This window comes from Rutilus rutilus (genome assembly GCF_951802725.1).
Source record: "Rutilus rutilus genome assembly, chromosome: 16".
In the NCBI taxonomy this organism is placed as follows: domain Eukaryota; kingdom Metazoa; phylum Chordata; class Actinopteri; order Cypriniformes; family Leuciscidae; genus Rutilus; species Rutilus rutilus.
Genome location: NC_140224.1, coordinates 8,786,843 through 8,813,011, shown reverse-complemented (window position 1 = coordinate 8,813,011; position 26,169 = coordinate 8,786,843). Strand labels below are relative to the sequence as shown.

At 43.2% G+C, this 26,169-nt stretch overlaps 2 protein-coding genes across 2 annotated transcripts; both read right to left on the bottom strand.

The window, feature by feature from the left end:
* Window positions 1-1,786: 1,786 nt before the first annotated feature.
* On the bottom strand, window positions 1,787-7,705 carry LOC311306425 (uncharacterized protein). Its single transcript, XM_084434820.1, has 2 exons — window positions 7,511-7,705; window positions 1,787-2,705 (listed from the first exon to the last, which is right to left on the bottom strand). Exons 1-2 carry the CDS (start codon window positions 7,676-7,678, stop codon window positions 2,397-2,399), a joined length of 477 nt encoding a protein of 158 aa, XP_084290946.1. The 5' UTR covers window positions 7,679-7,705; the 3' UTR covers window positions 1,787-2,396.
* Window positions 7,706-7,715: 10 nt separating this feature from the next.
* Window positions 7,716-25,112, bottom strand: LOC311305691 (uncharacterized protein; the record flags this gene model as incomplete). Its single annotated transcript, XM_084433503.1, has 7 exons — window positions 24,977-25,112; window positions 10,101-10,419; window positions 9,948-10,002; window positions 9,778-9,847; window positions 9,018-9,629; window positions 8,188-8,272; window positions 7,716-7,899 (listed from the first exon to the last, which is right to left on the bottom strand). Exons 2-7 carry the CDS (start codon window positions 10,253-10,255, stop codon window positions 7,716-7,718), a joined length of 1,161 nt encoding a protein of 386 aa, XP_084289629.1. The 5' UTR covers window positions 10,256-10,419; window positions 24,977-25,112.
* Between the last annotated feature and the right edge of the window lie 1,057 nt (window positions 25,113-26,169).

Genomic DNA, 26,169 nt, shown 5'->3' with positions numbered 1-26,169 from the left:
GTCAGGGACGTTGGGGATGGAGAAACCCACCCAAATTAACTTAGGTTAAAAGGCGTATGATAATTTGGGTAAATTTGTAAGCTAGATATATGCTTTTATAATAAATTATCTATCTATCTATCTATCTATCTATCTATCTATCTATCTATCTATCTATCTATCTATCGTAATAATGTATGATTTGCAAAAATGAAAACGGCTGCTTCTGTGTAGATGAGAGAATCAAAATGTTTGCGCGTTGTGCACACGCTACATTGATTATGGCCAAGCATGCGCCCTTAAAATAGCATCTGAATAACATGCGCAACGCGCCACTGACTTTAAACAGTTTTTTCCTGGTTAGTGGCGCAATTGTTTTCTAAACCTGCAAAATAGCATGTAGGAACGTTTGCGCCGGAACACGCTTCCTTTTTTGCGCTGAACCGCCCAGGGAGCGTAAGTTCATTCCCTAGTTTAGCGACGTGCTTCTGTGGAGGGAAAAGCGCGCTTTGCGCGGGTGCAAAAGAGGAATGATACATGCGTCGGTGAACAAAGTCAGTTGCGCTGGGTGCAAGATAGGGCCCTCAATCTATTTATTTGAATGTGGGAGACAGACAAAGCTCGCACTTCAGCCTCCAACTCTCTAATTCTCTCTGCTGCAGCATCCATAAGATCTGGACATGGAGGTGTTGAGTAGTCATGGTCTGTGGGTGGGACGGGACCGTAATAGACAACAGGCTGTTCATCACTGATCTCTGATTCACTGCAATGTTGGCGCTTTAACGTTACCTTATCCAGTACATTGGGTCGTTTCTGGCGAACACTCCCCCAGTTGTTCCATTCGAACCTGGACGGTATAACTCCACGTTTCAAGCGTTTACGATCGGTTGTTGACGAGTAGTCAGATTCTGTTAAGTGTTGCCCGCATACCTACGTACTCCCTTTTAAAACGGCAAAACTTTTGCCATCATCCCGCCGAATAGAATGAATCCACATTTTCTTTGCTTTTTCATCAGTTGGAAAAGAATGGAAACTGAGATACGGCTGTTTAGTAGAACTATTAAAACATTTAGGAACGCAACAACAATTCCTCGCTGTGCTCGCCGCCATTGCTACAGACTAGACCGGAAGTCGGTTTACGCTACTATTCGCCATTGGAAGTGACGTCACGCGCACTGTGATAAAGGCCTATTAAGACCACTTTCATTGCAATAGGCTAGTTTATTCAAAATGTATTCACATTTTTGGAAATTTCATTATAACTTTTGACCAAAAGGTGACGCTGTCTCAAAATCTTTTGAGTACCTTCAGGTCATGGTGCTGATGACACATACTGAGTTTCGTAATCTTACACCAATGCATTCGTTAAGTATAGTTATTTTTTTATCACAATACTGTATTTTAAGTCAATAGCAATTTCATGTTTTGTTCTATTATAGGGCCATCAAGAGGCACAATCCTACCTTTTTTTTTTTATGTGTTCTCATAGTGAGCCCATACAGTACATGTGTGTGTCAAATTTGGTGAAAATATCTCATTTCGTTTTGCAGTTATATACATTTATTTTTATAAACACATAAAAAATGACCCACACCTGACTTTGTTTGCATTTTCTTGCCACTGACTACTAATATTTTGTCATTAAGGTATTGGCGATTAGCCAACGACCTATGATTCCAAACTTCCTACGGTGGTTTCGTCTTGACTGGTCAGACAGTTTCGAAGATATTGGCAAAGGTTTTTTAAGCGCTAAATCACAACGCTGCCCAAATCGTAAGGCATGTTTGGTATCATTGGACTCGGCAAGGATTCAGGAACCTAAGGAGATGACTCACATGAAAATAAGTCAACCACACCCAGAATTATATTCGAGTATTCGAGAACGGTTTGACGAATCGACATGAATTCCATAACTTTGTTGGCATGGTCTGAAGATGATCTAATTACATTTTCGTGAAAATCAGAGCAATGGCCTATAGGAGGAGTTCGAAAAAGTAGGTTTTTCTGAGAATTCAAAATGGCGGACACATTTCAAAACGGAAAATGACGACATAAGGTGCAATAGAATTGACTTCAGCCATGGAATCATAGGAAAAAAATAATTTTGTTTCTAGCAAGTTTCTTCAAAAGTTATTAGCATGAACATGAGTGAAAATTTGGACAGTTGAAGACGCTAGAGGGATTGAGTTAGAGACTCTAAATTTGCTATGGTGACAGTTCAGACTGTCCTCTATCAGTGTGCCAAATTTCATAACTTTCCCGCAAGGGGTTCTATGGGCTGACATAGACTTCCAGAGTGGAAGAAGAAGAAGAAATGGAAGAAGAAGAATGAGAAGAACGCCACCTTCGGTGCTTGGCACCAAAGTGAATTTTTGTGTGTCTGTCTGTATGTTTGTTTATGTATGCATGATACTGTTTTACTGATTGTTAAATTCTGCATCATGCAAAATCTGTTGAAATTTCATTTTAACCTTGGATCGACTGCATGGAGGAAGGTTTCTCAATGCCACAGCTAAACTTAAAAGAAAATATTCTTCCTCATCTGGCTTGCTATTAATGCCGTTCAGGGCACAGGGCTGATCTGCCTCAGCCCTTCTCTTTGAAGCAAGAGTACGGCGAGAAGTTTTAGGTGTCCAGAGTGGTGGCACATTAGAGGAGTCAGGAGATCCAGGCTCTGTGGTGTCAGCCTGGGTTTGTGTCAGGGACTGTGTGCTCTCATCTGCTGTCTGTGGGGGACAAATCAGAAAGTTAATTTTAAAAATGAATATAGGCTATATATATATATATATATATATATATTGGTGTTACCATAGACTCAAGAAGAGCCACTACACTGACATCCTCATCACAAGAAGTGTTCTGTCTAAAATTGCTAGAGGTGTCCCTGTCTGTGATGTATGGATCCATTAAGTTGAGGATGGACATCTATTTCCACCTCCGATGGCAGGTTACCAAATGAGAAAGCAACAGCGAATGACAAAATAATCACCACTGAAACTTTACTATGCTACTACAGATACACTTATACAAGTTATCAAACGAAACTATGACCATCAAAGCAAAACAGAAGAAACAGAAAAAGCAAAACAGAAGAATTAACCAATATAATTAAAACAAACAAATGCAATGGCTGTTGGCTCATTGCCCGGACCCGGTCCAGCGTATAACGATAAGTCACTGGCAAATCAGTGGCTGTAATAAAATCATATCACATGATCCAATGTAGAAACTATCGAGCATACATATAAACAGTTATTAAAAAAGAAGCTTAACTTCATTCAACGCTGAAAAATAGTTTCTGCGCAGAGCATGTGAGCGGAGCGAGCGGGCGGATCTTGGACAGAGCGCAGAGCAGCATTTTTAAAAGGACGGAGCTTCACCCTATTTCCCGTTCAAATTTCGCTCCGCTCACACCACGAGTCTGAAGAATGCTCAGTCAAGCCTGACCCCGAATCATCTGTCTTGCACAGTCAGCAACAGTAGACTATTTTCAGTCAAAACTCGGCTCAATAATGGAGTTCATATGGAAGCTTGTTTCCGCCACAAAATAAAAAAAATAAAATGATAATTCTGACTTTATAACACGCAATTGCGAGTTTATATCTCGCAATTCTGACATATTTTCTCAGAATTGTGAGATATAAACTCTGGGACCACAAGAGGATATGGCGTGCCAAGTTGGATAACGGGCGCGAGCGCAAACCCCCTTGGTGGTTGATATAGGCGACTACCGACGTGTTGTCCGTATGTACTAGCACATGGTGTCCCCTGAGATCTGTGATAAAGCTCCTCAGAGCCCGGAAGACAGCTAACATCTCTAGGCGATTGATATGCCAGGAACGATGATGGTCTTCCCACAGACCTTGAGCTGAGCGACCCTCCAGGATCGCTCCCCAACCCGTGAGGGAAGCATCCGTCGTTAGCAGTTTGCGACGACAAGGAGCTCCCAACACTGGGCCCTGGGACAGGAACCAAGGTTTCTTCCACATAACCAGGGCACGTAAGCATCGCCGCGTGACCCTGATTGTGCGAAATGGGTTGCCCCTCGGGGAAAACCCCCTGGTCCTGAGCCACCACTGCAGGGGCCTCATGTGCAGCAGTCCAAAAGGTTGAAGTCCACGTTGGAAGCTGCTGCCATGAGACCCAACAGTCTCTGGAACTGTTTGACAGTGAGTAGCTGGCCTAGCTTTACACTTTTCACAGCTGCAAGGATGGACTCTATACGTGGCGGTGACAGGCGCGCCTGCATCGACACTGAATCCCAAACTACGCCTAAAAAAGTGGTCCTCTGGAGTGGAGAAAGCACACTCTTCTTGGCGTTCAGCCGTAACCCCAACTCTTTCATGTGGGCGAGAAGTTACAACATCTCGATGTTGAACCGCCAACTGATGCGACTGAGCTAAAATCAACCAATCGTCGATGTAGTTCATGATGCGAATACCCTGGAGGCGCAGCGGCGCCAGAGCTGCATCCATGCATTTGGTGAAAGTGCGGGGTGATAAAGCTAGGCCGAATGGAAGAACACGATATTGGTATGCTTTGCCCCCGAAAGCAAACCTCAGGAACTTCCAATGACACGGACGGATGGAAATATGGAAATATGCGTCCTTGAGGTCTATCGTGACAAACCAGTCCTCGGACCTGATCTGTGGCACGATCTGTCTCAATGTTAACATTTTGAACTTGAGCTGCATGACTGACTCGTTCAGAACTCGAAGATCTAAAATGGGACGCAATCCCCTGTCCTTTTTCGGAACTATGAAATACCGGCTGTAAAACCCGGTTTCCCTGTTGGAGGGAGGTACATATTCTATGGCCCCTTTCTCTAACAGAGTGTTTACTTCCTGTTCCATAACCAGAACCTGCTCGGGGCCCACCACTGTGGGCAGGACCCCCATAAACCGAGGTGGGCGTTTTTTGAATTGTATCTGATACCCTTTTTCCACGGTCTGCAGGACCCAACGAGAAACATTCGACAGTAGCTTCCACGCTGTCAAAGATTCTACTAGAGGTACCAGCCTCTCGAGACTGGTTTCTGGATTTCGTTGTTGTTGAGTAGTCAATTTGTCGCCCTGTAACGGCGCACCGGCAGGAAACGACCGAACAGACTGCTCTAACACCCTCCTCGGAGGGGGCGGGCATCCCGAGGCCACTACGTTTCCGGGTGGTCTTTGAGATATGTGCTCGCCGGAGACCGCTGCGCCCTGTAACACCTGAGGCGGCAGGGTTGGCAGAACGGTCCCCTGAGGGTACCGAAGAGAGACGGGCACCGTAAAAAGAGGTGTTAACCGCTCTGCTTCGGGGGGGACTACCCTCATTTGTCCTGAGCCCTCGGACGTCAGGACTTTTTCCCAGCAGCCTTCCTGGCAGTAATGACGGTCCGCAGATCCGTCTTACCCCTCGAAGACTGCTGGGTTTGAGCGCGCCCTCCGTGTCCCCGTGATTTTTGTGTGGGAGCACGGGAGGACACACTCTGTTTTTGAGTGGCACGATGATCAGCGCTCTTTTTAGAGGAGTGAGGCTGCTCCCGCTCAGCAGCCTCAATGAAAGAACGGCGGGGGAGGAGTTTCTGGAGTGCAGCAGCCTGTTTTGAAGCTTCTTGTGATTTAGCTACCGCACTGTTCACTGCATCTCCAAATAGCCCAACAGTAGAAACCGGAGCATCTAATAGAACATGTTTCTCTCTATATTTGATGTCACTCAGATTGAGCCACAGATGCCTCTCAGTGGCCACCAGGGCTGCCATAGACCGCCCGATTGATTTAGCGGTCTCCTTGGTGGCCCTGAGAGACAAATCTGTGGCCCTACGCAGTTCGGCTACTGTGTCAGGACCAATACCCCCGCCCTCCTCTAAATCACCCAGTAATTCCGCCTGATAGGCTTGCATAAGGGACATCGTATGCAGACACGCTGCAGCTTGACCAGCGGCTGCATACGACTTATGAATCAGGGAGGAAGTAAATTTAACTGGTTTAGTGGGGAGTGTAGGAGCCTTCAGGGAAGATGCCGTTGCTGGAGAGAGATAGCCCGCAAGCGTCTCTTCCACCTTCGGCATCTCCCCATAACCATACTCTTTATATTTGTGGATGGAAGAGTAATGTGAGGTTTGTGGTGTGTAAACTCTATATGACATAGGTTTTCCCCACGATCTCGACACCTCGGTGTGGAGATCGGGGAAAAACGGAAGACTCCTGCGCTGAGGCTGTGCACGAGATGGCAGGAAGCGTTCGTCGAGCTTACTTTTCGAATGAACGTCCTGCCTATCCTCTGGCCACTCAATAGATAGTCTGTGAACTGCTCTCGTGACAACATCAAGCAATTCCTCAAAAGCGTGAGACTGAGGTGGCGAATCCTCAGACTCAGCTTCAACACTAACAACGTCCAACTCCTCAGAGCTGGACAATTGCAGTATTGGTGCCTCCATCGGGGGGGGGGAAGAAACCGCAGCGCGTGCTTCCACACCCTGATGAGAGGCACTGGATCTATCAGAAGGTTGCTGAGATAAGGCAGAGCCCGTCTCAACATCCACTGATAGATCCATTTGCGAACCCCAGGTCTGAGATCGACGCTGTGCCTCGGCAGCAGCGGGACCAGAGCCCTGGGGAACGTGATCGGGATTGAACCGTGCCAACCGGGATCAGAGCGTACGCAATGGAAGCGCACAGCAATGCACACAGTCACCACCCTCGAGTGCTGACTGGGCATGCTCCTCTCCCAAACAAACAACACAAAGAGTGTGTGTGTCACCTCCCGTTAAATAACGCGGGCAGGGATGGACACACACTCGATACTGCTACTTGCTCGCCATACTGAATAATATATATAGATATATAGACAGACAACACCAAATAAACGGACAGATTCAACACAGAGCGCAACTGAAGACTCAGAAAGCTTTCGTTTTCTGTTTCGGGCCGGCTTTTATAGTTTCCTGGTAGGTGACGTCACCCACCTCTGACGTTCCGCCACACCATTGGACTGATTTTACATGTGCTTCAAGACGTCATCACGCAAAGCGTTCCCCATAGCGTCATTCTCGACGCAACGGGAGTTCCCTTGAAAGGGAACTCTTAAAATTACATTTCGTGACACAGTAATAGTAGTACAATATTAAACTGTATATAAAAAAAATGGCGCTTCTTATGTTGTCATTCCCCTTGTAGCACGCACAAGTGACGATTCTCTGTCAACCAATCAACGTCCTGCAGTGAGTCTAGCTCCACCTTTTAGTACCGTACCACTGTGCTAGGTACCCCAATGGAAGGGTACCTTAAAAAAAATTACCTACTTGACACAGTATATACAACTTATATGCAAGTTTAATTTTTAACTTGCATCACAAAAATAAACAACAGAAATATATATATTTTTTTTCATTGAGAAATTATAAGTGAATATTAAATATATATATCTAGAACATTATTAATGAACACATTTTTAACTTCGATTTTATTTATTAACCATTCTCTCAATAAGAGAAAATAGTCTGTCCTATCTCTCTCTCTTGAAAATTGATGTCTTCCCTAAGTACCTCGACCAGCTCATCAACATGGCCTTTTTTTCTCTTGGCTGGTGGTGATCGTGGCTCCTCCTCATCTTCGTCATCCACTGCTGAACTTGTCCCTGATGTGTCCTCAGGGAAGGAGTCAAGTAGCACAGGGGGGTTGGTGGAATGCCTCTGTCCCAACACCTCATCCATGAGGGCAAACCACGGCCAAGTTTCAGCACTCGCTCCCTTACACTTGCAATCCTACGGCAGAGCATAAAAATGTTAAGAAAAACAACAACAGCACAATAAATTTCTGCAAAGAAGTGCCAATTAATTTGCTTACTTTGTATTTATCTTTTAAATACTTCCATTTTCTTCCGGCCTCTCTTGTAGTGGCCTTCCCCAGCAGGCCCATTTTCTTCAGAACTGTCCTAAAACAAGAGAAAAAGGAAACAATTATGAAAAACATTATGATGGGCGCAATCTTAACATAAGTGCAATCTTAACATTACAAAATATGACACAACAGGACATGCATACAAAAGTCCTCAAGTTTGGTTAAAACATTTGTAAACATACCTTGCATGACAGCACTACAAAAAACAACAAAGTGAAAGACTATTGCCTGATCTACTGGTTGTCTTATTGTTGTGGGCTTTATATAGGGTGAGGACTATTTGCTATAATACACAAGAGAACCTAGTGGAAATAGGCCTTACCGCCAAGCCGATTTACTGTTCCCGGTAAATAAATGGTCGTTGTCAGCCCTCATTTTAATAAATTCAGCTGTCCGCACCTGGAGCCCTAAAACACCAGAAAATATTACAAGAAGTTTTGCAAGCGAAGGGTCCATCAGTTGTATTCTCAAATGCCCAAGAAACAAAGGGCATATTTGAAGTCACATTAGAATCGGGGTAGCCTTTGTCACTCCGCGGTGACGCAATCAGCCTTCGAAGGGTGCAGCCTTTGAATTGGGACAGCCTTCGTTGTGCCGATGTGACGCAATCATACTTTAAATGCCTCTCTGGAGGACGCAGCCTCCGAATTGGGACAAAGCTCATGTTATAAACAGTCACTTGTCACCAACTAGAGGCATAACAATGTAATCGATACAATCGTTGTTTGAAGCACAACATTTTTTACAAAAGGTGAACTGCTCTTATGATCGCTACGTAGACATCAGTGTTTATATCCAAACTATAAACTTTCATCCCAGTACTTCTGTGATCATTTTTATATTTGCAACACAGAAACAACGATACTGTGTGGTTGAAAATAGGCTACTGTTTGTGAAGCTGTTTCATACACATAACTGCTTTCTCAGCAGCAGCGCAAACACAGATTTGAATGTTCCATTGTGATTTTGTCAAATGTTTAATAGACAGAGGCGAAATGTTGTCATTTAATGAGATTGAGTAAGCGATTACTTATGCATCTCTACTTCTAAGTTGTTAAAAATAGTTGTGTTCATGAGGAGAAAAACAGAAGAAATACTGTTTCACCTTTGATCCTATAACTAGATATTGCTTTAATCTCATGTGGATCTCACCTTGGACTTCAGACCTATTGCCAGCATTTGATGTTACGGATGTTCTTGGTGACATTTTCACTCTAGTCTTCTTGCCTATTGGGCCTGGAGTCTGAAGCTGGCCCAAAGGCATTTGGAGATCAAGGCTCTGATCCTGTGATCCAACACTTCTCCTTCCTTTCGGGGATTTAGGAGTTTTGTCCTCAGACTGAGGCTCTAAGAGAATTTGCTGGACAACCTCACCAGCACTGAACTTATAAGGCGTTTTCAATGGTGTTCTCTTCTTCTGGGAGACCGGAGTTACACCTTTCTCTGTCAATGAGGGGGTGATGGACCCTACAGACGGCATATCATCAACAGTTTTCTCTTCCTGACTTGCATGAAATGAGCTCTGAGGGATAGCTGGTCCAGTATTATTTTCATTTAGCAAGTACAAAAAATTCTCGACTTCTTGAAATAAATCCACTTCTTGATCAACCTGAGGTCTTGCAAGAGGTGTTTTTGGTAGCTCAGATTTCCGTGGTGATTTAGCAAGGTCCTGTTTGGCCATTTGGCAGAGCTCAAAAAAAGGATCATCCTCAACAGACTGTTCCACAGATGTTTGTAAATTTGAGCCATCTTTTAAACAAGTGTCTGCAAGTATAGCACACATGACAATCACGGATATGAAATTATATTCTAGCAGAATTAGCAAAACTAGAAAAAAAAAAACTTACAGTAAACGTGCTGCAAAAAATAAATGTATAGAATATTACAGAAAATAAATTTCATGATCACTAACCAAACAAATTCTCTGACTTCCTCTTCTCTGCATGAACGGGTGTGCTTTTTTCCTGGTGGTCTTGCAAAGCCTACAGGATGACAGAACCAAAAATTTAACAAAATAAATAAATGATAAATTAACAAAAAATACCCATCATCTGTTTCACAAGACTCACATCAACTACACACCTGAACTGTTTTGTCTTTTCCAGCTGTCTGTGTCTTGGGAGGTGGGCACTCAAACCTAACATCATGACAACAAATTATTTTCAAGACAAATTATTCTCAGAACAAGAAAACTTAAATTTTTTTTTTCATAATTATAATACAAATCAGAATCACCTGTAAGAACGATCAATGATTGTGATGAGATCACCATGCTTTAACCATTCAGATTGATTGAGAACTTGTCCATTAATATGTGTGGGGTTCAGGGAGCTTAAATTGGTTAAAATGACCTTAAACAAGAGAGAGACAATAAATGAACAGCATGTCATGTGTTCTTATATGCAAAGACACAGTTTAAGGAAACAAAAGATAAAGTCAAACTTATAGTGTTATACCACAGCATAATTACCTCGTTGATCTCATTCAGCTCTATTTTACAATGCACATCTATAACACCTGCGGCAGCTGATTACGAATATCACAGTCCTGCTTCCTAAAAAGGTAAAGAGTCCACATTAAAACTGCTTCTTTGCCCATTTGTATATATGGCCCATTTTGTGAATGAGAAAAATTTAACTATGATGCACTTTTTGATTACAATATCATTTCTATGCATTGTTTAATGTGGTGTAAGTTGATATTCAAAGATGCATCTCCCATGTATTTCTAGTTTCACCATAAATTATTCAAATAGATTAAAATATAATTCTATCAATAGCTTATTGCATTAGTGCCTTTTTGCAGGTAACATTTTGTTTTTGTTCATTGATGTCTAGAACATTTCAAATAATTACAGTTGCAGCAAGACGAACGATGCACCACACAATCAAGTACATTATTCATTTGTTGTTCAAGATTTCCTTTTTTGAATTATAGGCTACACATTAAACGTGCGTATTTAAACAATTTAGTTTAATTTGTCACCTTTTCACTCTTGTCCACTTTCATAAACCACTATTATCAACAGACAAAACTTAGATAAGTGAATATTGTACAAAACATAACTGTAAATATAACACAAATAATTCGAAAAAAATACTAAGGGCTGTTGAATGCTCCAATCTGATTGGTTGACGAACGCACAGCTAAAGTAGTTCCAGGCAGGTCTTGACCGCATTACAGTTCCTTATCACTTCGTGTATTTAACTGTAATAACAGAAAATAGGATACAATTCATAACAAGAAAAAAATAAAATAAAAAATGACAGACTAGTTCTAGCCTTACTGAAGGCAGGGCTGGAGGAGAGCTCACAGATCATGTCTGTCACAGCCTAGGGCACAAGTGTGAAACAAGCCTGAGAAGCTACTGGGCACCTTCGGCAAAAGAAAGAAATGGAGCGTGATCCTCTCATAAAAACAAAAGTCCAAACGAAAATCAAGCCAAGGATCACCAGGAAAAGAAAAAAGAAAAAAAACCTTCACAATCAATGGAAAAGGTCAGTTTAATTTTAATAAACAAAGTAGGCCTTGCCCTATCTATAATCAATAGAAAATTAAACTGAATATATGAATAAATTTATAATCCTGCTGCACAGGTTTTCGTTATTATTGCAGATTATATAAGAAATAAATAAATATTGATAGGCCGAATGAATTAATAAATAACTAAATTAAATAATATTGACGCACATGCGTTTCTGTCTCATTATTGCAATCTCTCTCTCACATTGATGACTGCAAGTAACCTCCGTAGCTCTAAAATTATGTTTTGGAATTAGCAACGGAGGCCTGGGATTAGATGCGTTAGAAATTAGTTCTACACACAAGACAAAAACTTGACAGACGTCTTAAAATACATCCCAGCAAACGTACTCGGTTACCTAACGTAATCTCGGTTCTCTCTAGAAGAGGGAACGAGTATTGCGTAAGTTGCTTACGCCACGGGTAAAGTCATATTTTCTCGAGATCTGAAGCCAAAAAATTATCCTTAATTTTGTATATATTGTCGACACAGTGCGGCAGCCAGCAGACCATAGCAGGCTGTATAAGCGTGCTCATTGGCTGACCTGCGGCAACTGCTGCAGCCTATCGGTGAGCCCTGCGTGTCGCCACGCCCAATGAGGGCGCTTCGCGCCCTCTACGCGTCACAGCCCGCCAGAATGGGTGTGGCTTAGCGTATATAAAGACAGGCTCAACAGGCTGAACTCTGGTTTTCATTGACTGAAGCGAATAAGCTCGTGGCGCAAGCACAGCAGGTTACGCAATACTCATTCCCTCTTCTAGAGAGAATAAATAGGTAACCGAGTACGTTCTCTTTCGAGAGGTTCTCTCGTATTGCGTAAGTTGCTTACGCTACGGGAACCCCTTGTCAACGCCGTGCATGCAGAGCATCACTGCATGAGTCCCAGGGAGCCCAGGGGACACAACATGCGGGAACAGGCGGCCAGCAACCTGGGCCAGCACATGTAATAAGCACTTCATAGGAATACAGAGCGGCTCCGCTGGTCTATGTATAAACGTGTAGGGAAAAGGCGGCCAGCAACGCGGGCCAGCCACAAGTACATAAGCACATCACAGGGAAAAAATAGAACGGCTCCGCCGGTCTATGTATAGAGAGTATCAACCCTTTGTGCAGCTGTGTGGAGAATAGGCGGCCAGCAATGCGGGCCAGCACAAATACACAAGCACATCATAGGGGAATACAGAGCGGCTCTGCCGGTCTATGTATATAGAGTCTCACCCATTTGTGCAGCTCAACCAGAAGAGCTCGTAGTGACATGAGAGTGGCCTGCACATGAATGTCTGGGCAGAACATACACATCTCTTAGACTGATAAAAGTTTAGCCTGCATGGGGGGAACTTCCAGGTTATAAAACCTCACGAATGTAGAGGGGGAGGCCCAGCCTGCCGCCATACAAATGTCGTGAATAGAAATCCCGCTGGACCAAGCCCACGACGAAGCCATGCCTCTAGTGGAATGGGCCCTGATGCCCATTCGGGCACTGCAGGTGTTTGGACGCATAAGCTGTTGCGATAGCGTCCACTATCCATCTGGACAGGCTATGTTTCGAGGCGGCGAGACCCTTGGTGCGCCCGCCAAACGAAACAAAGAGCTGCTCAGAATGCCTGAAGGCGGCGGAGCGCGTGATGTAAGTTCTCAGCGCCCCGACGGGGCATAGGAGGTTATCACTGTCCTCGCTATCGGATGCTGGCAGAGCCGATAGGGAGATGATCTGCGCTCTTAATGGAGTGCCAATCGCCTTGGGGATGTAACCATGTCTCGGTTTGAGGATGACTTTAGAGTCATTCGGTCTGAACTCGAGACATGTGGGGCTAACAGATGTGTAGATCCCCCACTCGTTTTACTGATGACAGAGCTATCAGAAAAACGGTCTTGAGCGAGAGGTATTTTAGATCCACGGAATCTAACGGCTCAAAGGGAAAAGCTTTCAGGGCCTCCAGGACCAAAGAAAGATCCCAAATAGGAACCGAAGGGGGCCGCGGGGGATTCATCCTCCTGGCTCCTCTAAGGAAGCGGATGATGAGCTCGTTCCTTCCTATCGCACGGCTGCGCGTTGGCTCAGCGAACGCTGCAATAGCTGCAACGTAAACTTTGAGCGTGGAAGGGGACCTGCCCTTGTCCAACAGCTCTTGAAGGAAGGAAAGCAACCACGAAACCCCACACGTGTTCATAGGCGTAGAGCCTTCTCGTAGAAGGAGCTCTAGACTGTGTGATCGTGTTCACGACCCCTTCTGGCAAAGCAACGGGTATCCGTTGATTATCCACGCATGCAGAGACCAGCGCTCTGGATGGGGATGCCAAATTTATCCACCGGCCTGAGAGAGAAGATCTCTCCTCACCGGGATCGGCCATGGGGCTATGTGCGACAGCCTCACCAGCTCTGGGTACCAGGTTTGGTTCTCCCATCTCGGGGCTATGAGGAGCACTGAGTGATTACCTGTGATTACCTGTGGTAACATCGAGATCGGAGGGAAAGCATACAGCGGGCGGCTGGGCCAGGTTTGGGCCAGCGCGTCCTCGCTCTTTGAGAGAAATCTCAGGCAATGAGCGTTGTTTTTCGATGCAAAAAAGTCAACTTCCGCTTTGCCGAAGAGTACAGCACATAGTAACTGTTCCCATTTTCACTCCCCGCTGGTACCAGTCGGCCGCTAACCAGGGTCTCAGTGCTGAAACGCAGCTCTGAGTCACTCTGATCTGGATGCAGCCGGACGCCCAGGCTCGGTGAGGCACTCGAGTGTTCAACCAGCGTTGCAGTGGGCGCATACGCAGTAGACCCAGCTGAAGCACTGCTGCAGCTGATGCCATACAACCCAGCATCCTCTGAAATGTTTTTAGAGGTGTGACGCTGCCTTTCTGGAAAGACGCAGTCAGGCGTTGAACACGGCGTGCGCGCTGTGTCGACAGCCGGGCCGTCATTGCCACAGAGTCCAGTTCTATACCCAGAAAAAAGGCTGACTGCCTGGGCAGTAATGAGCTCTTGGTCCAGTTGACCGTGAGACCCAGGCTTTCCAGATGGCCGAGAAGCACTGTTCTGTAAGAAATAAGTTCTTCCTCTGACTGTGCTTGAATCAGCCAATCGTCCAAATAGTTCAAAATCCGCATGCCCTGAGTCCTCAGGGGAGCGAGAGCCGTGTCCATGCACTTCGTGAATGTACGGGGTGCTAAAGACAGGCCGAACGGCAGGACGGTGTATTGATATACCTGACCGTCGAAGGCGAATCTCAAGAATGGCCTGTGACGGGGTATTATCTGAATCTGAAAGTAAGCGTCTTTCAGATCGAGGGAAATAAACCAGTCCCCCGGGCGAATTTGCGCGAGGATCTGTCTGGTTGTGAGCATTTTGAACGTTCTTCTCATAAGAGCTTTGTTCAAATATCTCAGATCTAGAATCGGTCTGAGAGCTCCTTCCTTCTTGGGCACGAGGAAATAACGGCTGTAAAAGCCTGACTCACTCAGAGAAGGCGGGAAAAGGTTCATAGCCTGCGTTGTCTTTTGTACCTCAGAGAAGCGGTCTACGATCCTGTTAACCGCTGGGCCAAAGAGGCCAGTGGGGGAGAGCGGGGCGTTGAGGAAAACAGCCCGTTTGGACTCCCTCATGTCGGCCAGCGTCAAACAGAGGTGCCTCTCTGTGACGGTCAGCGAGGACATGCACCTTCCAAGAGCCTGGGCAGCGGATTTAGTAGCGTGAAGGGAGAGATCCGTCGCGCTGTGCAAATCCGTGATGGAGGCAGGATCCGGGCCTTTCTCATCCAGCTCACGGAGGAGATCGGCTTGAAGGATCTGTAGGACTGCCATGGAGTGCAAAGCTGAGGCATCCTGTCCGGCGGCGGCGAAAGCGCGGCCGACAAGGGCTGATGTAGTCCTGCAGGCTTTGGACGGGAGGGCAGCCTTTGAGTGCCATCCAGAAGGCGGGCAAAGGTGCGCTGCAACCGCTTCCTCCACAGGGGGGATGGAATTATACCCCTTCTCGGCGGTGCCGTCAACCTGTGAGAGCGCCGAGGAGACATGAGAGTGCACTCTGGCGGAGAATGGTGCATTCCACGATTTAGAAAGCTCAGTGTGGAGCTCCGGCAGGAAGGGTGCAGTCCTGGACGTGGGTGCTTGGCAGCAGCTATGAAGAAAGCAGGCGTCGAGTCTGTTCGGCGCGGGCTCTTTAGGCGGTGACCACTCGAGGCCAAGTTGGTCGACGGCCTTGGTGAGGAGGCGCAGTAGTTCCGCATCCACGCTGGCCCGAGTACGGCCGGACTCCTGGACTGACGAGGAGACAGAGTGGTGTGAACCGGACCATTCCTCGCTGTCAGAGGCCAGGATAGAGCAGCTGTCAGCGGCGGCGTCCTTGTCCACTTCATCCGCTTCATCCCCTGAGGTGGCGCGGGCGGGAGCCGGCGGCTGCGCGTCCGGGAGGGGGGGGGGGGGGGGGCGGAGAAGGCGAGAAAGAGGCTCGAAGGAAGGGTTCCGGCGAGTTCTTGAGCGCCACATCGGTCTCCGGTGGCCTCTGGGAGCGGCGTTTCTTCCGGCGCGGCCCAGCAGAGACAGACGGAGTGACAGCTTCGTCATTAAAAGCTTCAAGTCGAGCCCGCAGGGTCGACATTGAAAGCTCCTCACACTCAGGGCAGCCGCCCGTAGAAAGAGCGATGGCTGCGTGCTCACGTCCCAGACAGAGGGCGCAGATCAGATGGCGGTCTCCGGTGCTGAGCGGAGCGCAGCACGAGCCAAAGGAAGAGGACATTTTTCGACAACACGGACGACAACACGAAAACATTTTTTTTTATGTTTTTATTTTGATAAAAACGCCTCGCGCTCTTTTAGATAGAAAGTGTGTGTCGCAGCGGCGAACACACACAGCAGAAAAAGGATACTGTCGCCGGATAGCTCAACAGGCACAGATGGCTGAAGGCGACGAAGACGGCCGGCTTCCTCAGACGCTTCCTAGGCTTGCTGGTTGCTTGCTTAAACGGCGGCGGCTTCTCAAGATCCAGCGATGCGAAGAGTTTCACTGAAGAGATGAAAATAAGAGTTCAGCCTGTTGAGCCCGTCTTTATATACGCTAAGCCACACCCATTCTGGAGGGCTCATTGGGCAGGCTCATTGGGAGTGACGTCACGCAGGGCTCACCGATAGGCTGCAGCAGTTGCCGCAGGTCAGTCAATGAGCATGCTTATACAGCCTGCTATGGTCTGCTGGCTGCCGCACTGCGTTGACAATATATACAAAATTAAGGATAATTTTTTGGCTTCAGATCTCGAGAAAAGATGACTTTACCCGTAGCGTAAGCAACTTACGCAATATGAGAGAACCTCTCGTAAGAAAACACATTTTCGTTGTGGTAAAGTCTGTGGCACGTTGCATTTCTGCCATGGCAACGTCGCTGTCTACGTGCTCGCAACATTGTAACAAGAATTGTAAACTCTATGATTGTATGACGCGACAGGGCTGTAGCATATGGCAGTAGCAACGTTGTTGCGCGACATTCAGCAACTGAAGGTGATGATACACAGGGCAACTTTTTGACCAATGTTGCTGGGCAGTGTTACCATCAACGGGCAACCAGATGAGACACAGGCCCCACGACCGATAAAAATTATCCAGATAGAAATGAATTGCCCACTTTCAATGGGAAAGTGCCCAAGCAACAATCGCTCGGCAAGATTGCCTGGAAACATTGCTCAAAAAGTTGCCCTGTGTATCATCACCTTGAGAGATAACGTTCTGACAATTTTTTTTTTTTTTTATGCTAGATAGGCCTATAGATATCCCCCGGCCCCATTTAGCATTTTATGTTTTGAGGTTATTTTGTAATTAGTCAGATGTTAGATAATTATTTACTTTTTAAATATTGTTTATCCTTATTATTTAAAGGGGACCTATTATGCCCCTTTTCACAATATGTAAAATAAGTCTCTGATGTCCCTAGAGTGTGTATGTGAAGTTTTAGCTCAAAATACCCAACAGAAAATTTTTTACAGCATGTTTAAATTGTCACTTTTTGATGCTCAGAAAAACGCGCTGTTTTAGTGTGTGCCCTTTAAATGCAAATAAGCTGCTGCTGCACAGGGGGCGGAGCTTCATGAGCTTGCGCTCAGTCTCAGGACAATTTTATCTCACAGATTGATGATAATATCAGAAACTCTGATGCCGCCTTCACACTGGCAGTTGATATCAGAAACTCTCAGTAACGGTGTTCATTTCGACCCGGAGTCGGACAATAATGCCTACAGAGTCAGAGTGCTGTATGGAGATGGAACAGGTATTGTTTAGTTTAATTACGGTTATAACATATTTGTCATCTGCTTGTATGTCACTATTAATAGCCTACAAGTCTTCTGTTTCAGACCAGGTAAACTAAACTATAACAAGGAGAGTCCAAAGGTAGGTATCGTTTGATAGAACACTTTTCAAATTTTTAAAAAATATAAATTACATTACATTTGGACATTCTCCTGCCGAGACACTGCTGATAAATACAAAAAAAATATATAATTTTTATTATGATTTTGCACATCGCTCTTGTTTGACATGCAATAACTCGGGAAGGAAATACGGTAGTGTTATATATCTGCTTTCTTGTGTAATCAGATATCTCTCATACACTCTGCCGAATTAAATCAGTCACACGCTTGATAACTTTCCAAGTGGCGTCTTTACTTTTCTGCTTCTTAACGTGAACTCCTTTCTTTTTTTCGTCTTTGGGGCTTGACATGTAATGTCTTGGTGACACTCAACCATAGGCACAAGTCTCTCTGATTCCTCTGACAATGTCTGTTGATCTGAATCTGTGGAACAGTCAGCATTCCCTTTCTTGCTCTCATATTTCTTCACGAATGTTGTGTTGCGACTGTACTGGGCTCCAGTGGGTGACTCGACAGTTATTTTGTTCCCAGCTTTGCTGACCACTGTGTGAGGTGTTGCGTTAAACGGTGTGGTAAACTTGTCTGTCTTATCCTGCCTGATCAGAACCCAATCTCCAACAGCTACATTTGAGAAATCTGCTTTGCGATGCGTCATGGTCGTGAACTTCGAGATCTTTGTCAACTGATGTAAGTTCAGGTAACTTGCCTCTCATTTTTCTTTTAAACAGAAGTTTAGCGGGGCTTTTGCCTGTGGTGTTATGTACAATTCCTCTGTACACTGTAACATACTTCCTGAGTTCCTTTTGCCAGTCAAGTCCTTCCGACTGTGCAATGCGGATTCGTTTCATGATGGTGGCATTCTGGCGCCCGACTTCACCATTCGCTTGAGCCCATTTAGGTGTTGTTTTCAGGTGTCTGATCCCGTTTTCTTCACAGAAACTCTTGAATTCATCTGATTTGAATTGAGGTCCATTATCTGATTTTAGTGTGGCAGGAAGTCCATGTCGGCTGAATATGTCCTCAAGGCTGTCAATCACTTTTGTTGCTGTGGTTGAGGTCAGTATGTCATACTCATAATACCTACTGTAGTAATCCACCACAACTAGGATTGAGTGTTTTGATGGCAGAGGACCCGATAAATCTACTGCTAGATCTTGCCATGGTCCATCTGGCAATGATGAGGGTCGCAATGGTTCTGGCGCATCCGGACGAGAGACAATTTGACAGCCATGGCATGATTTGCAATATCTCTCAGCAGCTCTGTCCATGCCAGGCCACCATACTTTGCTCCTGAGGTGCTGTTTGGTCCCAACAATACCTATGTGTCCCTCGTGCGCAAGTGCTATTGCTCGTGGTTGTAGTGTTTTTGGAAGAACAATGCGTGTTCCACGTACACTGTAAAAAAAAAACCCGTAAAAAAACGGTAATTTTCTGGCAGCTGGGGCGCCAGAAAATTCCTGTTAAAAAACGGAAAAATACTGTAAAAAAATGGTCTTTCTTCCTGTTGTTTTTACGGAAAAAAACTGTATATTTAACATTGGATTTCGGTAATATGATATAATGTTAATTTACCGTCCTATTGAAGTATTAATATCTGTTTTTTACACTGATAACCACCAATCACAGCAGTGATGAGAGTCACATGATCAATCAAAGCTCAACATAAGCAGTTCTTCCACAAGAGAGTTAATACTAATATATATAGAAGCTGCACAATGTCATTCACACAAACATTAAACACCATCATGGTAACACATGAAATTTTAAAAATGCAATAAACATTAATTTAACAACATTAAATGTAACATAAACCCCTAATGTACATAACTGATTAGAAAAAACGAAGAAAACTATGAAGAAACAAACATAGTTATTTCAACAAAAATACATCAAATGTGAAGTGTCACAAGGAATTGTGGGAATGTCAATTTACGTTTTTTCACTGTAAATGATACAATGAGTTGTTTTTTCACTTTCAAAAACTGTAAATTTAACGGTATGTTACAGTAAAATTACATTAAATGTACCGTTAGATCTATCACAGTTATTTACCGTATATAGTACAGAAACTTTCTGTTAACCAATTAACAGTTTTTCACTGTAGCATTTTTACAGTCTTTTACCGTTAAAATTACGATAATTTTTTACAGTGTAGTATTAAAAAACCTACCACGCATAGCTCCCTAGCAACAGCTGCATATGTCATACACTTTTCAAAGTGTCCACTTTCAATAGCTTTTCTCACCTCTATTAGTTCGGGATCTTTTTTTGATGCCTCTTCCACTTCCCTTGTGGTTAGGGCTCTCAGGGTGGCATTAATGGCTACAAAATTCACATACTCATCTGAATCATGTAAGTGCTTCTCTCTCATTGCTGTGCTTCCTAGAAGTCTTGACAAGGGATCTGCAATGTTCTCTTTTCCAGAAACATAGACAACCTTAAAGTCATAAGGTTGAAGACGCAAAACCCACCGCTCAATGCGGGCACAGGGCTTAGAGCGTGGACTGTAGATTGTCTCTAATGGTTTATGGTCTGTGACCGGATCAAATTGTCTTACATAGACATATGGGTGAAGCTTCTCACAGGACCATACAAGGGCAAGGGCCTCCTTCTCGGTCTGGGAGTACCGTCTCTCACAATCTGATAGACTTCTACTGATGTAGCACACTGGCACCATTTGTCCTTTTTGACACTGTGTCAATACAGCCCCCAACCCTACAGGCCTGGCATCAGCTATAACTTGGGTTGGTGCATCTTTGTCAAAGTATGCTAAGGTCCCTGATTTTGCAAGTTCTCCTTTCAGAGCCTTAAATGCACATTTCTGTTCAGGACCAAAGATGAATTTGGAGTCTTTTCTGGTAAGACGTCTCTGGCAAGGGCTCTGGCAAGGTTGCAAATTGTGGAATAAACCTGCTGCTGTAATTGACAAGTCCAAGAAAACTCTGAACCTCTGAGGCATTCTGTGGCTCTCGAACCTCCACCACAGCCCTGACTCTCTAATCAGTGGGCCCGATACCTTTTTGTGTGAGTAGAATAAAATGTAAGTGATCCATAATGAACTGACATTTTGCAGGATTCAGAGTTAGCCCGCATTCTCTCAGACATTTCATGACAGCATGTAGACGGTGATTGTGTGTGTTTTTTGTGTTAGAAATCCATGAAGAAATATCTTTAGTTCTGAGTGATGGATTATGTTGAGTTTGGACTCATTCTAATTGTAAGCATCTGCTGTAAATAATGATGTGTCATTTACCACAATCGGAGCATGTTTCATGAAGTTACAAGCGGAAATGTGTCTAAAATTCAGCATCCATATATGGTTTACACATGGGTCTCTTGAGGGGCTTATTTTACAAAAACCTTGCTCAAGTTTAGTAAAAAGCCTGAAACAATTATGCTTGTTGTATTCTACTCATTGAGACCTTTCAAATGACATATGACACAGGACTATCTAAGCTGTATGATGTATTTGACATATTGCAGTATGTAGTACAAAAAAGTCGTTTATAAATTATGAAAACATTTTTTTTTTCTATTTATCAGCAAATAACTCAGCACTACTTAGGAGTTTATCATTGTAAATTTCAGACTCTAAGCTTTCAAATGACATCTATTTTAAGTTGATCAAGGTCATATTTTTGACAAATATTATGATTATTAATTTCGCAGCTAGGTGGCGCCTACGGGGGTACACTCGGTTTTAGAGGAATAACTCAGCACTCTTTAGGAGTTGATTAGATGCATTAAAAAGCTGAGATTCTAAGCTTTAAAATGATACCTATTTAATTGTGTTGTTCCATTCAGTGGTTGCTTAGTAATTTGATTATGAATTTTTTTCGCGGGGGGACACTTCGGGTTTAAGGGGTTAATACATCCAGCCACACAACATCTACAACGCTTGGGAGACATTCTCGTCAGTGCAGCAATGCTCGCTGTGAACTCGATCAGGGCGGGTCTATGTTAAAACGGCAGTGTCTGTCAACACTCATGGGCAGGGCCTGTGGCTTTAGTGACGTCACTAAAGCCGCATTCTGAAAACAGGTCGTTGGGAGACACTGCTGATGATTTATGGGATTAATAAAAAAGGAGTGAGTGGATTTTTATCACTATTGGGTGGTTGTGTACACACACTGCCAACACACATTTATGTCCAAACAGCATGCAAAAGTGAATTTTGCATAATAGGTCCCCTTTAATGTGCCTATCAGTAAATTAGCCTAACCCCTTGTAGCACGCGCAAGTGACGATCCTCTGTCAACCAATCAACGTTCTGCAGTGAGTCTAGCTCCGCCCTTTAGTACTGTACCACTGTACTAGGTACCCCAACGGAAGGGTACCCAAAAAGTGGTACGGTACGGTTCGGCATTTTGGTACCATTCACAACTTTTGACAGTGGAAACGGAAATAAATGCGTACCGTACCGTACCGTACCGCTCAGTGGAAACGAGCCGATAGTCCAGTCATTTTATGAAAAAAGGTTGGATAAATTGCAACAGAAGCAAACTCAACTGATTTTGTATCCTCAATCCCCAAAGAATCCCATTAGGGGAAAGTTTCGAAAGTTTCGCCTATTCATTCTTTTTCTTACATGAATAAGGTAAAAATTTTAACCTTTAGATATCACCATGAAAATTACTTTAAATTGTTTGTTAACATGGACAAACGGTGCATAATCTAATTATGCATGTGCTAATTTGCATAAATACCATAACAGATCTAAACATTGGGTATAGCCAGGTGAAAATGTCTTGTTGAATCTTGTTGACATATAACAGTAAAATACTTAATGTTAAGGTCTGAATGGAACCCATTTAGTCTACTAATGAGCATTAATACATAGAGGCAGGAAGAAGTACTTTATTCATTATTATTGCAGAGTTGGGGTTTGGGGCTGGGTCCGTGGGACTGTTTCTGGGGGACGAGTCTGAGGGAAGAACAGGATACAATGGTAAGAAGAATGCAGAAGACAAAAGGTAGGTAAAATAAAAAGTGAACCCCCAGAAACAGTTCCATGGACCCAGCCCCAAACCCCATCTCTGCAATAATAATTAATAAAAGGCTGGTTTAAAGTACTTCTTCCTGCCTTTAAGTCTTTTACTGTTATATGTCAACAAGATTCAACAAGACATTTTCACCTCTGTTTACATCTGTTGTTGTATTTATGCAAATTAGCACATACTGTACATAATTATATTATGCACCGTTTGCCCATGTTACAAACAAAAAAACTTAAACAAAAAACTTGTAATCCATTTTTTGTTTGTCTTGATGTAAGTAATGAACTCAGTAATTTTCATGGTGATATCTAAAGGTTAAATTCTTTACCGTATGGTAGGCGTATGAATAGGGTATGTTGGGGTCTTTTTCGAAACTTTCCCCTAATGGGATTCTTCGAGGCTTTTTTTCCCTTACTCAGGACATATTGAGGATACAAAATCAGTTGAGTTTGCTTCTGTTGCAATTTGTCCTAGGTTGACCACCATTTTGGCTTAAAATGACTGGACTACAATAACAATCAACACCTGCAAGTGTACACTTTGAAGAGTAAAAATGACAGAAGGTTACGTTAATTCAACTTTATTATATGGTAATCAAATGGCACTTCCAAAAGTCATACATTTGTGAATAAAGAAAAAAAAAAAAAAAATAATAAACAAATATACAAATTTCTTTTAAGTATAATAAATAAAACATAAAAATCAAAGATCACAACATTTAATGAAATGTCGGTAACCGGAATCAGTCCAGGAAACATCCACAAACCCAGAGCAGCAAAGAAACGAATGAGACTAAATAGCAGACAAATCAATGAAAAACTAAACAGTGCGAGCAAGGCTACATTAGTCACATTAGAAAATGAAGTTGTAGGTTATGTTTGAATAATTATCTAATTTAGCTGAGGAAAATTAAACGCAATACACACGTATACTTGCTCGATGAAGAATGAGACAACACAATGAGCCCAACGGTCGGTTGAAATTTAAAAGGCAGATTTTCGCGCTTCAGGGCAGTGATATGTAGTCCAGTGGTTGTCAAGTCACCATGGGCACAACCTTAAGCAATGGCCCTGAACGGTGGTTTAATGTCAACATTGTGACAACGCTGTAACAACCTTCACCACACAACGTAGTTATAGCAACCTTTTGGCCATGTTGTTAAAACATTGTTAGAAGGTTGGGTGCGTTGTGCCAACGTTCTGTGTTTGTTGGGATCATCTGAACAATGTTTCGAGGAGTGGTAAACGTAGTGTAAGCGGAATAATTGACTAATCATAAGCGGTTTAGTATAAGCCTTAAGCGTGGGACTCTTTTTTTTTACAGTCTATAGCCCTATTCGGACGGGATACACTTTACAAGGGTAGATGGAGACTCTGCACACGCTCTCACGCCACACATCCATTTTCTCACGCACAGAAAAATCACAAAGCAAAGAGGACACGGAGACCGACATACAAGGAAGAGCAGGTTACTATTGAAATGAAACAAACTCTCAGCTTCTGTCAATTTAATTACGAAATTTAAACAATAAACACCGTTTTGGCGCTTGAAATTAACATAACACATTACGTATCTAATGTAACGTTACCTAATATTTATCCAAAGGAATCAATATTGAATCAAGATCAGAATTAAATAACAAGAATTAAATTGAAATAGTGAAATTTGTGTCAAGCAATAATAAAAACAGTAGCATTCCAGTTGTTGCATTACCATGTAAACATTGTGTTGTCACTAAACTTAATAAAATTCTGTTTAGTTACCAAATGTTTTGACAATCACAATACACTTCGTGATGCAAGTGTTGTTTTTTATTAACACATCCCCCAATCCCAATCCACCCATTTTATGTTATGCTACGTTATGTTATGTTACATTTTCACTGTTTAAAAAGGCCATCATGTCTTTTTGGCTTGTTGTTTCTGATTGCACTTTAACCCCAAGGGGGAAATCCAGATCAAATCCCAGAAGGGAAAATCAAAACGAAATAAAGTTAAAACTTGGTTTGAACAATGTCTTTGTCATCTGCAGATTGATTTTAAGTAGGGGGAAATTATCGATTTAAATCGTAAATCGGAATTTTTGTGAAACCCAGCCTCATAGCCATCATGACAAAAATGAGAAATATATGAGAAATATTTGTGTGGTGCCCCTGGGCACTTGCCCAATTGCTCATAAGGCCCAATTGCTCATAAGGCCTATATGCAGCCATGTAAGCCATAATTATAAAATGTTACTGACCTTCCGAACAGACAGGATGCTATGAAGGGAAATTCAGTGCCATCTTCTCCATTTTTTTCGATCTCCACTATCTTCCCCAGCAGAGGCATTTTAAAACAAATTATCTTGTTTAGCAAACACAAAAAAACAAAATTTTAAAAGTCTATCCACTGTCACGGGTCACAAATTTGACACACGGCAATGAAAACCGGATGCTTGTTCTAGCAATGTGGTCTGTGAAGTTCAATTGATCATCAATTGCACAGTACTTGCAATTGACCAAGGTTCCTGGCTTATACCTTTATAGTTATGGATGATGAGCCTAGCTGAATGGTGAAGTTATGATGACGTGTTGGGTTGGCTGGGACCAGAAGCAGGGTTTTTTGCAGGGGTTTCAGGGTTTTTCCTGGCTCAAAACGAGGCAGAGGTACTGTGTTTTCCACAGTATTGTTGTGGGTGGAGAATAAAATTTTGTACATTTTAAATATAAATTATTTAATCTAGTGCACTTTGAGTCACCCGAAACCGCCTGTTATTTTTTTATTTAAAAAATAAATAATCCACCCACCATCCGCCCAAACCTATAATATTCTTTGATTTAGATATCTGCATCTGATCATCACATTACAATTCAAATTCTCAGTGTTAAGCATGATAATATGGTAACATATCACACTGAAGTAGGCTGATTTAAAATTAACATTTATTTGCCTTCTTTTGGCAAAATTACATTTCCTTAATAGCCTAAACAGAGGCTTTACTACCTTCAAACTTAAATTGTCAATGTTTCATTACATCACTGTTGGAAAATTATCAGAATAAAAATGTTTTACCTTTATACAGGGCATTTTTTAATTGAATCTTTGACTCAACCAATTCGATCAAAACGCTGAATCATTCAGTAATATAACATGGCTGAGTGTTCCTGTGAGATGCGCAATGGTTCTGCTGTGATCTTTGTTTGGAACTATTTTCGCTGCTGAAACAGAACAAAAACAGTCGTTGTGTCTAAAATGTAAGTGACTTAATTTTAACAATTTGTTTACTGAACTGTAATGGGGGGTTGTTAGGGGGGATGTAAAAATAATTATTGCATCACAATAAGTGTATTGTGATTGTCAAAACATTTTAGTAACTAAACTGAATTTTATTAGGTTTAGTGACAACATGTTACAATGTTTACATGGTATAATTTCTGGTAAGCTACGCTTTTT